General features: G+C 39.1%; 1 protein-coding gene and 1 long non-coding RNA gene across 3 annotated transcripts; both read right to left on the reverse strand.

Moving 5' to 3' along the window:
• Positions 1-1851: 1851 nt before the first annotated feature.
• LOC118800493 (protein PFC0760c) lies at positions 1852-9185 on the reverse strand. Its single transcript, XM_036560741.1, has 6 exons — positions 8082-9185; positions 5754-5815; positions 5239-5307; positions 2469-2520; positions 2338-2374; positions 1852-2210 (listed from the first exon to the last, which is right to left on the reverse strand). Exons 1-6 carry the CDS (start codon positions 8656-8658, stop codon positions 2162-2164), a joined length of 846 nt encoding a protein of 281 aa, XP_036416634.1. The 5' UTR covers positions 8659-9185; the 3' UTR covers positions 1852-2161.
• Positions 9186-11222: 2037 nt separating this feature from the next.
• On the reverse strand, positions 11223-14993 carry LOC118800497. Of its 2 annotated transcripts, none has more exons than XR_005006246.1 (3): positions 14678-14993; positions 12033-12224; positions 11223-11496 (listed from the first exon to the last, which is right to left on the reverse strand). It is a non-coding gene; the product is annotated as an uncharacterized LOC118800497 (long non-coding RNA). The 2 variants fall into 2 exon arrangements; XR_005006247.1 differs by lacking the exon at positions 14678-14993 and adding an exon at positions 12439-12771.

Genomic DNA, 14993 nt, shown 5'->3' on the forward strand with positions numbered 1-14993 from the left:
ACTGGCGACCTGTCCAGGGTGTATCCTGCCTTCCGCCCAATGACAGCTGGGATAGGCTCCAGCACCCCACCGCGACCCAGAAGGATAAGTGGTTTAGATGATGGATGGATGGATAATAACAACAGCAACTATGGTCTAATTTTGTCATATTTATTACTATGTCTATCTATCTATCTATCTATCTATCTATCTATCTATCTATCTATCTATCTATCTATCTATCTATCTATCAACCCCTCTCTCGCTCTCTCCAAATTATATATTTTATGAATATATAAATAAATGTATTTATTATTATATAAACTCTCTCTCTCTCTCTCTCTCTCTCTCTCTCTCTATATATATATATATATATATATATATACAGATAGATAGAGATATACAGTTGCTGCTCAGTCAGCGGTTCGGTGTTGCACCTCACGATATCTTGAGAAAAGCTTTTTTGGAGAAAAGCTGATTGGCTGCGTCGCCGTTTAAAGCCGTTGCAAAATATTCGAGGTCATTGTGTTGCTTGGCAACCGCAGCCTTCTGGTAACGAGCGGCTTTGCTTAGCGGAGGAATAGTTTGTGATTGTTATTACTATTAAAATAAAATATGTAGTAAGAGTAGTATATTTTATCATATTTATTGTGTCGCTGTTTTATGTAAACGCGTCGTGCTTAACTTCATTAACTACGGGTAATATCAGCAACTCAGGACCGGCAGGCTTAACGCTATTCCTGAAGACCGAGGACAGAGAGCGGCGCTGAGGCAAACGGCACACTCGGCTCATAATGTAGGTTTTTTAACCAGTGTGTGGTGTTTTACTTAAAAAGTGAACAAATGTCATTTTATTTACGAGTTTTGTGATTTGTTTACGCGTTTTGTAATAAAAGTGTGACAGTTTTCTGAACGCTGAGGGAAATGTAAGTTGGCATGCTAACCTAGCTAGCTTAACATAACGAACCTGTCAGCTTCACTTATTTAGTTATTAATTAAATTAGGAAACATTGATGTCATATATGTAGTATCGCACAAAGAACACGAAAAATAAATAAAATAAAAAATACAAAATACTTCACATTGTAAATAGACTGTAAATATGTATGTGTGTATATATATATATATATATATATATATAAATAATATATGTATGTGTATATATATATATATATATATATATATATATATAAGTATATGATACTTTTTCACTTATATCTACCTCAGAATTCAGAATCTAAAGATTTATCTTTTTCGATTTACTTTAAATATTTAGCTTATGCTTAAATTTCTACTTCATTTTCTTCTTCTTCTTCTTATTATTATTATTATTATTATTGTTATTGTTATTATTATTATTGTTATCTGTCAGTGGTCTGAGGATAACACACTCAAAATGATGTATATAGTAATGTGTATGAGTAGGTTTCCTTTTTTAATTTAACAAAGTTTCCACTTTGTTGATCCTTTTATGATGCCTTTCTGTCCAGCCAGTGTGTTTTACTTACTACCCCTGAGTGAGTGGCTAGGTTATCCACATAGAGCATCTTGAAATGTCTTTATAACTCTTTTCACCATGGGACTCTTTCATGTGTACAGCAGAGTAAAGGAGGAACCAGGCTGCAAACGCTTGATCACTTAAAACCTTAAGAACTTCAGTCAAATGTAACAGTACTGTTATGTGCAATAAAATAGTAACTGTTTTTACTTAAAATAGAAATGAAATAGAAATGTATGTATTCGTCTATTATTGCTTGCGACTTAGAGTATATGGAGCAATATGGTGATGCTAGAAGAGCAGGTTTTGCATTTTGGGTAACTGAGTTTACGCTGACTCCTGTGCTAAAATGTAAAAGTAAAATAACAACAAAATAAAATGTCCCCATAGTTGTATTTAATAGTACAATTTTGTGTTCGTTTATGGCTCACATTTCCTGTTAATTACACAGTAAACCATCAGATAAAAACATGTAGGCTTATTAATAAATTTAGGTCATTTAATTTCGTGTTCCATGTGTTGAAAGGATTTGTGAAATGTTGTCAGATTAAAAAAGTTGGTGGACAAATAACTTATTAAATGTCAAGACTACAGTATTGCAAACCCTTGAGTTTTTAAATTCCCCCTCCCCCCCAAAACCCAACTGCAGCTTGTTCCACTGGCCACATGGTGGCGACTGAGGACTTAATTGTCATCATCATCATCGTCATCCTCAAAGACGTCTGCGACTGTCCTGAAAAGTGAAATGCCGTATTTTAGTGTGGCATACATACATGACTCATAGCATAATAGTTTACATCTTAATTAGGCTAAAAACTGTTTATAAAACATGTGTCTTTGTGTAATGAAGTGTGTCTTACTTGTAGATTGATCCAGTCACAGAGTCTACAAATCCACCTTTAAAAATGAATGAAATAAATAAAATAAATGAAGTATATATACATATATATAGTAAATATATAGAGCATCATATTGTTAATACAGCTCTTACCTGGCTGGCACACGGTGTCACAAACAGGACACACAGCACACATATTGCACACCTGAGTAGAGACATGTGAAAAGTATTTGGTTAAAAGAAGAGACTTTTGTATTAAACAACACACAATTTCTCAACCAAAAATGAAGATAATCTCTTTTTTATCTTGAGCTCACAGTAAGACTGTACTTTATAATGGCAGCTCGTCGTTCCTTAGTCACATTTAAACCCACATAATTGGCATTTTCATCCTGGCTGTCAAGGCTTAAGCTGAACTGCCCACAAACATTACCTCAACATTTAAGTCATTACCAGCAGCTCAGCTCATCACATCTCTCAGCGTAGACACAGCTGAGGCATGTATGGCCTTTATCAGTCTAACCAGGGGCGGATTTAGGAGCATGGCCACACGGGCACTGGCCCCAGAAGAAATCTGATTGGCCCCTTAACGGTACTGCTAAATTAAACCTCTTCTGTGCAGTAGAAGTTTCTTCAGCACTTGGTTTCATTTTTACATATGTATCTTTTATATACTATACATATACTATAATAAACATATATAGCTTTAGAACAGTGGGTGCAAAAAGGCTACCGTGAGTAAATTATCATTGTTTACAACCAGGACAATCAGGTACCACATCGTTGTTGTCTGAAATTGATGTAATTAATTTCTCTGGACTGCCCTACTTATGGGAACTAAGCGATCGTCTGCATATTACATTGCAAGTGGTAATCATAGGGGTCCAACCACTTTCACGACTTATGAAGCTAGTATAGGCCTTTCAGCAGACAGAACAAAAATGACAGTGGGTTTTTAGAATGGCCTCTATTTATAATAACTGGTGACCAAGGATCTTACAATAAGATATTTGCTAAATGTCCTACACACTGATCTTGGTATAGTACGCAATAGATTATTTTAAACAAATAATCCGAAATACAATACAGTTTTTGTCATGACTTGAATTGCCATAGTAGTTGAACTCAATGAACTGAATCATTCTACAGCTAGGGCACCCAGTCCTGGTCCTGAAGATCTACCACCCTGCAGAGTTCAGCTCTAGCCGTTATATAACACACCATTCATTAATTAGTAATTAAATGCCCTCAGAGGCATCTAAAAATTAGACACAAGGGTGTTGGGGTTTGAACACTCCAGGGTGGTGGATCTCCAGGACTGGGACGGGTCCCCTCTATTCAACAGCAATTACTTATTCACCTGTAGGTATGCACCATAATGCTTCATTTTCATTTAAAATCACTAAAATTTTATAAGAAAATTTTTTGGACCCTGTACCAAGAGTTGGTTTCTGAACTCGAATTTTTCACTGCTTACAAGTTTGCACATCTGTATTTGAAAGTTGTGAAATCATTAGCATCATAAAATGTATAAAATTAATAATATATCGCTGCTGTCGGGCCCAAACCTCGTATGTCCAAAATGCTAACTTTACAGGAGAGAAAAAAAACATACTGTACTTTTAATGTACGTCAAGGGAACCAGACTTTTCAAAAAGTAATTTTGGGCCGTTTCTTTTGATCCATTCATCCTGAAATTTACAAACAATATAAAGGAGGCATTTTGAAATTATGTCAAAAACTGAAAAGCAACAAAAACGGAGATACTAGGATTTCTTCCAACAACAGCGATACGCAAATGGATTATATAGATATTGTGAGATACTTATGGTCCTCTTATTGTGGAATATATTATTTATTTGGCCCCTGAATAGGAACTGTGGCCACTAAAACCCTAGACCTGCCAGTGAGTCTAACCCAAGTAAAACATCACCTTCCAGTATGAAAGCCATGGATGACAGAGCAGTGATTCTTCTAGGGTTTCTGACTCGCTAACTCTGACTTTACCAAATACTGCACTGAAGAAAAGTGATGCACTGAACATTTTCACATCTTTTCCACATGAATAAAGTATATTGCATCAACACAATTATTGTCAAAAGTTAGACAAACTTTAGTTGATTATACACATTTGAATCAGGTGTTCTGTGTATTGCGGATATTGTGCGTATGTAATTTGTCCGTACATTGTGTCTGTGTGTCAAAATTCTGAGATATGTGCTGTGTATCATGAAAATGTATTTAAGGATCGTGATATAAAGTGTTTTTGCCATATCGTCGACATCTACTGAGTAGTAAATGTCCATTTCCTTAGTAAAACACTAACATAGCAACAAATATCATTCACATAAATACAATAAGTAGTGGTTTTATGTATGTTGAAGTGTTGGCCTCGAAGAAGCTTAGTATTTATAGCTAGCATCCAGCACCTACTTCATGTACTCAAGTATGCTGCTGATGGAATTTAACTAATCTGTGTGAAGGCTGGAAGCATTTGGGAGAAAATTGGGAACGAAACCTCTGTTTTTATAAACAACTCATAAAATTTTACTTTTTGAAGTCAAGAAAGTCTCGTTCATTTCTATTGTATTTGTATATAATACGTTTATTTGTACTTTTGTTTGTAGTTTGCGTTTGTATTTGTTTATTTGTAATTCTGTTGTGATATGGTGTTTTACTCACTAAAGCACTCTTGCTTCTGAGATAAAATGGTTTTAACCCCTTAAATGGCCAGAGCCCACCAGCAGGCCCAAAGTTTATAACCTAGCTCATCCAGTTTGCGTTGAAGTCCCTGTAGTTACTAAATAATAAGCCTTAGTATGTAATAAGCCTAGAATTTTAAGGGGTTAAACAATCTGTTTAGGTGCTGAAGACTTTTGCACAGCGTATATACTTGTGAATGTGTGTGCGAGACGTTTCTCACCTCACAGTATTTGCAGTGCTTTGACTTGTCTCCCTTTTTACATGGGCATTTGTCACAGCTGTCGCAGTGCTGAGGGAGAGAGACAGGAGTGAATAACCATTGCAACAAACTTCACAGCACAGAGATGTCTCAGGTGACAAGGTAAGGGAATGAAGTACTCAACCCTTAGAAGAGAGGTATTACTTGTGTTTTGCTATAATTACATAATTACATATTTAGCCTCCAGTGAGAAATTATTGAGATTGAATTATACCATGCTTTGGTTATCGCCTACAACTTCTAAGGGTTAGATTCCTAAACTCAGTGCATATGTTCTGTTTATATTTATATACCCAAATCACTCAGAGCTACAGAAAAAGTAATTATCTTGTACTAGGTAATGCCATATCAAAGGCTGATATTAAAGCTTCCTGTCAGCATTATTAAAAACAGCGCAGGGTTAGAGCGCAGTTTGAATGTAGCTGGAGTTGACATGCTCCTCTTTCACGCTATGAAAGACCCCCAATAAGTCCTACCTCACAGTGGGCACAGAGCTTGCAGATAGATCCTGCATGGTAGTCTTCATCTCCGTCATCGTCTGTAAAAAACGTTTTTAGTTCTCTTTATAAATGAAACCATTCCTGGTACATATTTGTATGTGTGTATATTTGTTTTATCCATACAAAGTAAAAATGGTGCTAAAATGTTAGATTGATTATTCTCACTCATTCATCCCCCCACTTGCTCAATTCTGGAGTACTAAACAAACAGGCATGCTAATAAATGATCACTAGATAATGGATATTTATAGGTTCAAAAGTTACATATTACTGCACTTACAATATGCTGTATATCATGTATAAGAACTCTTTATGTGGAAATGCACTGCAAACATTTTTTAGGGGTTTTAACCTAAAAAGTTAGTTGAGCTGTCTTAAAATTTTGAACTTTAAATAATATGTTAGCAGAATGTAAGACACAGATATTTGTTCTGTTAACGTACAATTAGACGTTCAGTGGCCCAGTTACTGAGATAAAAATTTTCTGTTAAAGTGTATGAGTTTTATATAGACTACATACGTTTTGCAATCAAGAATTCAGAGAAGCTGACCCCAGATTTTTTATGATTTCCGTCCATTCCAGCTGCCTACTGGCTGGTTCTTACCCCAAACCTCTCATATCCCAGTGACCCCTGCTCACCTTCGTTAAGTGTGCTCCTACAACACTCCTTAAAACACTTTAAACTGTAGGCAACAGAGCACACCATGGAACTCAGGATCATTTGATTTATTCCATCGTTTCAAAGTGGGGTGAACATGTGATGTGTGGTGGAATACACTACTGTGCTGAATTCACACCAGATGTTACAGTCAACAGAGAATGAAAAAAACATTACATAATTAAAAAAAAAAGATAAACAACAGAGAAAGAATAAAGTGTCAGTCATATCCATGTATGTGAAACTGGCAGTAACAGTCATCTCCTAAAAAGTGTTGTGTTCCCTTGTCATACGTCTTATTTGGGAGTGTATAATTTTGGTGAATTCACATTCTCTCTCTTTTGCTACCTCTCTGCTGGTAGCCATACTGCTGCAGCCATGCTTTCTTAAAGTTGCTTAAAGTTAACACCACAAAGTTGAATAAACCAGACATGTCACAGTGTTTGCATTATTCATGTATGTGGGATTGAAGCATAACTATCAACACATTCTCACACCAATTAACCAATTAATAAGTCATTCAAATATTAAAACATTAAAATATCCAATAAATTACAGAATAAGCATTTAAAGATCATTTCGGTCTTTACACAGAGGCTGAGGAGATGATTTTGTTGACAAATGCTTTAAGAATGAGAGTACAGTTAAGCATTCAGTTTGTAAACATGTTTAGAAAGCAAAAAAGAGCTAGAGGTTAGCATGTAACAGGGTATGTATGTAAATATGAAAAAAAGCATAAGTGATATATAAATATGGTTTAAAAACACACAAAAGTTACAAAAGGACAAACCAGGGTAGCACACGTTACATTTGTTTTGGTGCTATATAACATACAATTATGGAGAATCTCTACAGAGAAAGAATGAGATCTGAGAGATGTAGAGAAAGAGAGAGAATCTTGAATTATTTCATCCAATCAGTCTGTATCGTGGGTCTATCCAACCTCCTCCTGTCTCTCTCTCTCTATCAGCCCCCACTATACTCTGTCCTCGGTCCTGTCCTGCTCTCTACTGTCCTAGTCCCAATGCCCGGCTACATCTCCCTGTCTCTCCTTCTTTCTCTGTAGTTTCACATGGAGACACAAGTCCAGATAAATCCAAATTCGAACGGGGTGGACGAAGGGAAGAAGGGAGCCCACTCTTTCAAACGAGACACAAATCAAAAAATGATTCTGATCTATAGAGGCAGCATGAGGCCTGGGGCTCAGACTGCAGCGCCGGATTTTGCTTTTTCTCTTTTAAGTCCTCAGTTCATAAGTACTGTACTGTACTGCGCTTCAGGACTTGACACAGTCCGCCTTCAGAGGGCCCACAGAACTCATAGCTCTATTTAAGCAGGGAAGAGAAGACAGAGAGAATCAGAGACAGCCAGGTTGATGGAAAGCTAGAGAGGGGAGGAGGGTCTACTGCAGAGCTCTGAGCATTCTGATTGGATAAGAAAAAACTGACTGACAGGGCTAGAGTTATGACTGATGAAGAACAGCATGCCTGGCAGAGCTAGGGAGTGGCCAGACGCTCCCGTGCTCCTCCCCTCTCTTACCCCAAATAGGCGAAGATCAGTGAAGGAGGAGTAAGAGGGGGCACAAACAACTAAAAAATAACGTGGGGCACAATCATTACGTTAATCTGTGAGGAAGATTACGTACCTTCATGGTCGTCGTCATCATCATCGTCATCATCATCATCATCATCATCATCGTCATCATCGTCGTCATCATCGTCATCATCATCATCGTCGTCATCATCATCGTCGTCGTCATCATCGTCATCATCGTCGTCATCATCGTCGTCATCATCATCATCGTCGTCGTCATCATCATCATCTTCGTCATCATCATCGTCGTCATCATCATCATCGTCATCATCGTCATCGTCATCGTCATCATCATCATCATCGTCATCATCATCATCGTCATCATCGTCGTCGTCATCATCATCGTCGTCGTCATCATCGTCGTCGTCGTCATCGTCGTCGTCATCATCGTCATCATCGTCGTCATCGTCGTCATCGTCGTCATCGTCATCATCGTCGTCATCATCATCATCGTCATCGTCATCGTCGTCGTCGTCGTCATCATCATCGTCATCATCTGCCATTAGTCCCTCCTCATGGAACGCAGGTATCTCCTGGGCTTTGACAGCGGCAGTTGGAGCCAGGGGTGTCTGGAAGCTGCAGAGCAGGACCAGCAAGAGCCCCAGCAGCCAGCTCTTCAAAGTAGCCATGACCGGACAGGGGGAGTTAGACCCACACACACAGATCACTCACTCCTCCACAGTGCAACGTTCCTGCACGTGCACTTGACAACTCAGTGCCACTCAACAGATACCTTGGAGAACCTCCTCAGTACGTCCACCACTTACACACACAGTGACATGCACTCACGCACACGCAGAAAAGCTCTGGGTATGGCAAGGTAGCACAGGTGACCAAGAAAAAGCCTGGAAGTACAAAGTATTCCAACGGTCAGAATCCACACGCTTGTTCCCAATACACAAAACGCTAGATGATCCCTTGGGATTCAGGTGTTCCTTCTAGGTTTTGGAAAAGCACCACACGCAGGTGAATTAAAAAAAAAAAAACAAAAAGATGACGATGATCCCACTGTGCGGTGATTTAGCGTGTTAAGACTGGAGAGGAGCGGAGTGGCAGGCTAGGCGGCGTCTGCAACACAGACCTCACTAATGGTGCGCAGACAGATAGAGAGACAAACTCGGGGGTAAGACGAGACGGGGGCGGGGGGCATGAAGCATGAGTGACAGGGCCAAGTGCTGGCGACCAGGCCGGCAACTACTGTCCATACGCTTTAGAGAAAGAGAGAGACGGAGGGCGGCATATATTGCTTGCTTTCCTGCCGTCATCAAATGTTGGGGTTTAACTTTAGAGAAGGCAGTGGCTGAGGGGGTAAGGAAAGGATGACCATATATCGTGAGCATGAGGGTGGAGGAAAAGAGCGAGAAGGGAGGCAAAGAGGGAGGGAGAAGGTATCAGGTCTATATCAAGAGGATGAGCTGGGTGGAAGGATCATTGAATAAGTCCATATGTGAGATGTAGCGTTTAACATATAGTTTGGATCGCCTGCAGTAGTGCACACTCATGCACTTTGGAGTGAACAACTGTGTTCTTCACTCCCAGTGCTAGAGTGCAAGAGTACTGCACAGTGTAGTATTCTGTCTAACACAACTGGGGGCAACTCATTTGTTAATTAATGGTCCATAAATGAGTTGAATGATGTGTGCGTTGGGTCAAGAAAGCTCTAATTGGTGCAATGTCACGACTCTCTTAGACTTGGTGTGAATAACCATGTACTATCGTATAGTGTTCGATGTACGATGCTTATCTTGTGTTGTGTTAAATGGCTGAATGACGCAACTCACTTCACTCATACATTGATCATTTCCATTTAATTGCAGGGTGTTCATTCATTTATTTGTGACCTACTTGCCATAAATCTGACCAGCTAAATTGGTCAGTGGAACAATGAGCCAGCACATTCAGAAATCCACTCACACACAGGTGGATCAGAACTCCACTTTCACGTTTTGGGGCAGCAGTAGTCTCACACTGGACGCAGCACTGTCAGTGCCTTCCCACCCGCTCCCTCTCCAATATGTCCCTAAAATAGTGCAGTAAAGGCAGGGCGGGGGAATGGGGCCCTCTATTTAAAACCCAGCTCTACCACCGTCAGGGTAATGTGACCTTCTCTGGCACGGTGCACCACTGACACCCAGTAACACTCCTCAACTACCCCCATACCACTACCACACTTTCTCTGCATCCACCCCCACCAATCTTTAGTTTCTCATCCCATTACATCCACTTTTTCCACCTTCTTAGCATTTGTCTACATAATCTCACGTAGACCTGGTCTGGATTTTTTTCACGTCTTCATCCCATTTTGGTCAAAGCTTTATGAGGCTTTATGGACCAGTTTGAACAACAAAATGTGAAACTAACAGGAAATTTTATCCCTGCGCTGTAACTATTAATCAGTTCAGGTTTACAGTGAAGGAAAGACTTGCAGTGTTCTGAGGAACAACTGACAGTTGGGTGGGGTGGTGGTGGTGGGGATAAGGCTCAGGAGGGAGAAGAAATTGCACTGTGGCTGAAAGTGGAGATGTATCTAGACATACCTCTGAGATATCTGCCCCTCCTTCTTTCTCGCTCCACTGAGTGCAGCCATGGCCTACAGGAGTTACATGGCCTGGCCACAGTGTTTGACCCACATATTTAACTACAGGATGGTTAGACCAGAAGTCGTGAAAACCAAGTCCTCAGCCCGCTTCAGGTCATTGCTACTGGACATTTCCCATCCTAGCTTGTGATGTCCTCCAGCCCAGTGCTCTTCTTGTACAACTCATTCCAGGCACGAGCAGTTCATTCCACCTCTTCACTGCATGTTAGTCATGGGATTAAAGCATATAGTTTAGTACCTTTATCAGTTTTATCATGCTTTTACAGACGGTTTCCCAGACTACGTTTTCCTTCCAGTGGAGAATCTTCATTGAGAATTCTTTATAGGCCAGGACTGCACTTAGCTTTACGTTAAAGGCTAGTTAGTCTTGTTTTTATTGAAAAAAGATAATGAGTTTGTTTTAAGTTGTGATATGTGTATGATTTCAGTGCAGGGTCACTAAGACATGCTTGATCATCTGAAACATCCCCTCAGAATAACCAGATATTGTTAACCTTTCTTAGTGAATGAAGAAATGCTAGAAAGCTCAAACTTTAATTTTTTTTTTCGTAAAAACTGAGGTATAAAAACATGGCAGACAGCCTCAGGCACAGAAAATGAAATGAAGTTTTAATAGTTACAGCATAGCAAATATTGCAGTTCAACATGACAATCAGCCCAAATGCCAGCATTGCCCTTTAGTGTTAAGGTCCTGGGCAGATATAAGCAGTGCCTCTGATCCACAGATACTGAATATGACAACCCGATCCTGATCTGGCTCCCAGTCTTCCCATGTAAGGCTCCCGTGAGACCTGGACAACGCCAGCCTCAGAATCAAATGATCCTCAAGACGAGCAGGAGGGGTCACTAGCAAAGGCACTAGGAAAGTCTAGGAACATAATTGAAGAATAAAACTGACATTACCGCAAAGGCAACATGTGGTTGTGAACAAAGATGCACCCTTATAATGATTCCAAAATATTAAAGTCCCCTAAGAAGATAAAAAAAACATAATCCCAATCATAAACAGTGACACCAAAACTAGTTAGAACCTTTATATTTTACTCTTAAACTCAAACCCTGAACATTAAACATTAAAAACATTAAAAACATAATACCAGACAAACAGTGAAAGTAGTTATAACCTTTATATTTTACTCAAAACCCAAACATTAAAACATAAAAAGCATAATACCAGACATAAACAGTGACAGCAAAACTAGTTATAACCTATATATTTTACTCTTAAACTCAACACCTAATCATTAAAACATTAAAAACATAATAGAGAACAGAAACAGTGACAGAGAAACTAGTCATAACCTTTACATTTTACTCTTAGACCCAAAACCCGAACATTAAACATTAAAAACATAATATTACATGTTTGTTACAACTTGAATTTAAAAAAGGAAGGAAATTTACAGGGATAGCTTTGGGGATAGTTGTCTCTCCTATGACCACAAGAGTGAGAGAACCTGAATATCACTGCATGCCTGTGTGTTTGTGTGTGTGTGTGTGTGTGTGTTGGCTGTAGCTCCTTTGGTTTGAGGCTCCTTTAAGCACTGCTTCATCTGCTTGGTCAGCTTGGTGAAGAGGGGGAGGTCAGGACCGCGTCTGAAACACCGAACACAAGACAGATCAGCGCTGGACTTCAAGGTGTAGCTTTTCATTGCTTTGTAAACATTTACATGCTTTGAATACGGACACTTTGATTATTGTTTTCCTGAGGTTGTGTGGTAAGTATCACAGCTCATTTACCGCACCACATTTTAACACCGAATAAGGGAGATTTGCAAGATGACGGGTCTTTAAGCATTTTTGTTTGTACTTTGATTTTGACTTGCTGGTCACCAGTGAAGGGAAGGTAGACTGACTGCAGTCATCTCTAGACATGCAGTACCGAATATAAATCAGTTCTAAGAGCCTTCACGAGGCTGCTTCAGCAATGTGTATATATAAGGGTGATCTAAAATAAGCAGAACTCTGTTAAGTCACTGAGAAACATAAGCCTAGAAATGCTGTCGCAGTAAGACGGATAGAGAGCAGTTGGACTGAGTGAGCGCGAGAGAGAGAGTGAGAGAGAGAGGGAAGGAACAGAGGACGAGTCTGTTTGATCAGGTTATTCTGAGCTAATCCTTCCATTATCCACAAGAGGGAGCTAGAGCAAAACTCCATCTGGAAGAAAGGCAGATAAAGAAACATTAAGTCAAAACTAGGAGTTATTTGATGATATTGTCGTAAACAGACTATGTCATGATAAGCTTTTCTGAGTGTATCGTGGGCACAGTCAGTAATGAAAGACCACTGACCAGCTCTAGGTTTAGAAGAGGCTCAGAAGCGGTTGTGGAATTCCCAAAAGTAGCACGAGAGTGCATAATATGTAAGTAAAATGTTCAGGTCTGGCCCAAATAATTTCAGCACTTGAGTACTTGTTAATTACATTGGTATTAGTTTCTCTGTTCAGTATTCTAAAGGTTCCATTATAACTGCAGCCCAAAATAAATTTCATCAAATGTCTTTAGATCAAACGCCATTGGTAATATAATCTCGCTATCTAAAAAAAAAGTATCTCGATTTTCCATTTTCATTTTTCTACATCATTTGAGCAACATCCTTCATGTTGTCTGAAATTTTCATGATGAATGGACCATCAGAAATGCAATTCTGGAATTTTTTGCTGAAATTTCTGCTTGAAAATGATCTTTTTACAGTAACTTACATTAAAAGTAATGAATGCTTTTGCAATCATTTATGAGATTTTTGTAAAAATAAACATTGGAATTACATAAATACATAAAGGTTTGCGTTGGCCGGCGCAAGATGAGCATTGCATACAGCCAGCCGGTGTTGACTAAAATATTGATTAAAATAAAAGTGTCTGTTCTGTCACATGGACGAATAAAAACACTTTAAATACGGTGATTTTAAGGGTGATTTTGAGAAGAACTTTTATTGTGACACATATCTATATCTAGTATTCGAAGCCTGTAAATTACTGTTCAGGCCAGCCCTATAAATGTTAAAATCACACATTTTTTGTAGAACTTTTTTTTAATTTTCAACAGGATTTTCTAAACAGGTGTCTATTCCAACTTATCAAACTTAAAAAATGTATATATTTTTGGTATTGCCCACCCTAAACTCCTAAAGGAGAATTCCATCAATCTTTCAAAATTTCTGCATAATTAAACGGTTAAGATGTAAACAGTCATTCAAGGTGGCCTTACGGAGTATTTGGTTGTTCAGAGTGGTGGTGATAGGAACCAGACATCTGAAGAGTTTAATGCTTCACAAAGTTATTACATGCATGAGTTACAAGCAGTATACTGCCCGATGCCCGAGAGATTGTTTTATGATAGTTTGATGAAGGTTTTTGCCTAAAATATATTTTTTACAGTGGAAAGATACATGTAGAGTGTTGTAAGACAAAAAAATCTTATTTTTTCAGATGTAACACTATTTTACCCTCATCAGCACTAAACTCAGAAGGCACATGTTAGTTTCACTGGTAGTTTTGGATAGTACATAAAATGGTGATATTTTTGTTTGAGACATCATGATCCCTGGTTTCTGTCACCACCACTGTAAAGAAATCAAAGTCTGTAAGTTTCTCTACAGTGAACCATTTCATATCAAACCACTCTGACTGACCTGAATCTACTTCTCAAAGACTGAACTATGCAGAACATTTGAAAAATCAGTGGAATTTCACTTTGAAAGGCAAAGGATTTCATTTATGACAGAATAACAACACTGGAAAAGCAAGAAACTGTTGAAGCACTGAAATGTGACCAAATGAAACTAAATGTGAACTGAGTGGGTGGTGGTGGTGTTGGTTGGCGGGGTTAAAACGTGGAGACAGTGAGAAGACGGATTGTCTGCAGTCTGTGCTGAGCAGGCATACACAACAGCTGTTGCTCAACTGAGATGCTCACATAGACATATAGTAGGCAGCATGCTAACACACACACTCACACAGACACACACACTGAAGGCCAAAGGAACTAAAGAAAATTCGCCGAGTTCACGTTGTAGAGCAATAGACAGCGCACATGGTCATTACTAACCTCAGACTCCAGCTTTCGTACGTTGTCCACCCTACATGATCACACACAAAATGGCAGCACCCAATTCAGCAAGCCTCAACATTCTCCATGTCTCCTGTTCTTACACACACGCAATAGGAGCTGCCACAGTGAGGGTTCCTGAATGCCCCTTGGTGTGCATTTCATGCAAGCCTTTGAGCCCAAAAAGCAAACTTAGCAGTAAAAGAAACTGAGAATAAGGCTTGTTTGACACATACCACCTCTTCATGACATAAGTGACGCTGGCAGTGAGACTGCTACAGCTTGTTAGCTTTGTAAGTTATGATGGGGCAATCAT

The sequence above is a fragment of the Colossoma macropomum genome, unplaced genomic scaffold (genome assembly GCF_904425465.1).
Source record: "Colossoma macropomum unplaced genomic scaffold, Colossoma_macropomum, whole genome shotgun sequence".
NCBI classification, from domain to species: Eukaryota; Metazoa; Chordata; class Actinopteri; order Characiformes; family Serrasalmidae; genus Colossoma; species Colossoma macropomum.

Bases quoted from the DNA above. Each gene is read 5' to 3' on its own strand.
- LOC118800493 (XM_036560741.1), bottom strand. From the start codon at position 8,658: ATGGCTACTTTGAAGAGCTGGCTGCTGGGGCTCTTGCTGGTCCTGCTC. The intron at 5,816-8,081 runs GTACGTAATCTT...CGTTTTTTACAG, and splicing joins TGATGACGACGACCATGAAG to ACGATGACGGAGATGAAGAC. The intron at 5,308-5,753 runs GTAGGACTTATT...TCTCTCCCTCAG, and splicing joins AGCTCTGTGCCCACTGTGAG to CACTGCGACAGCTGTGACAA.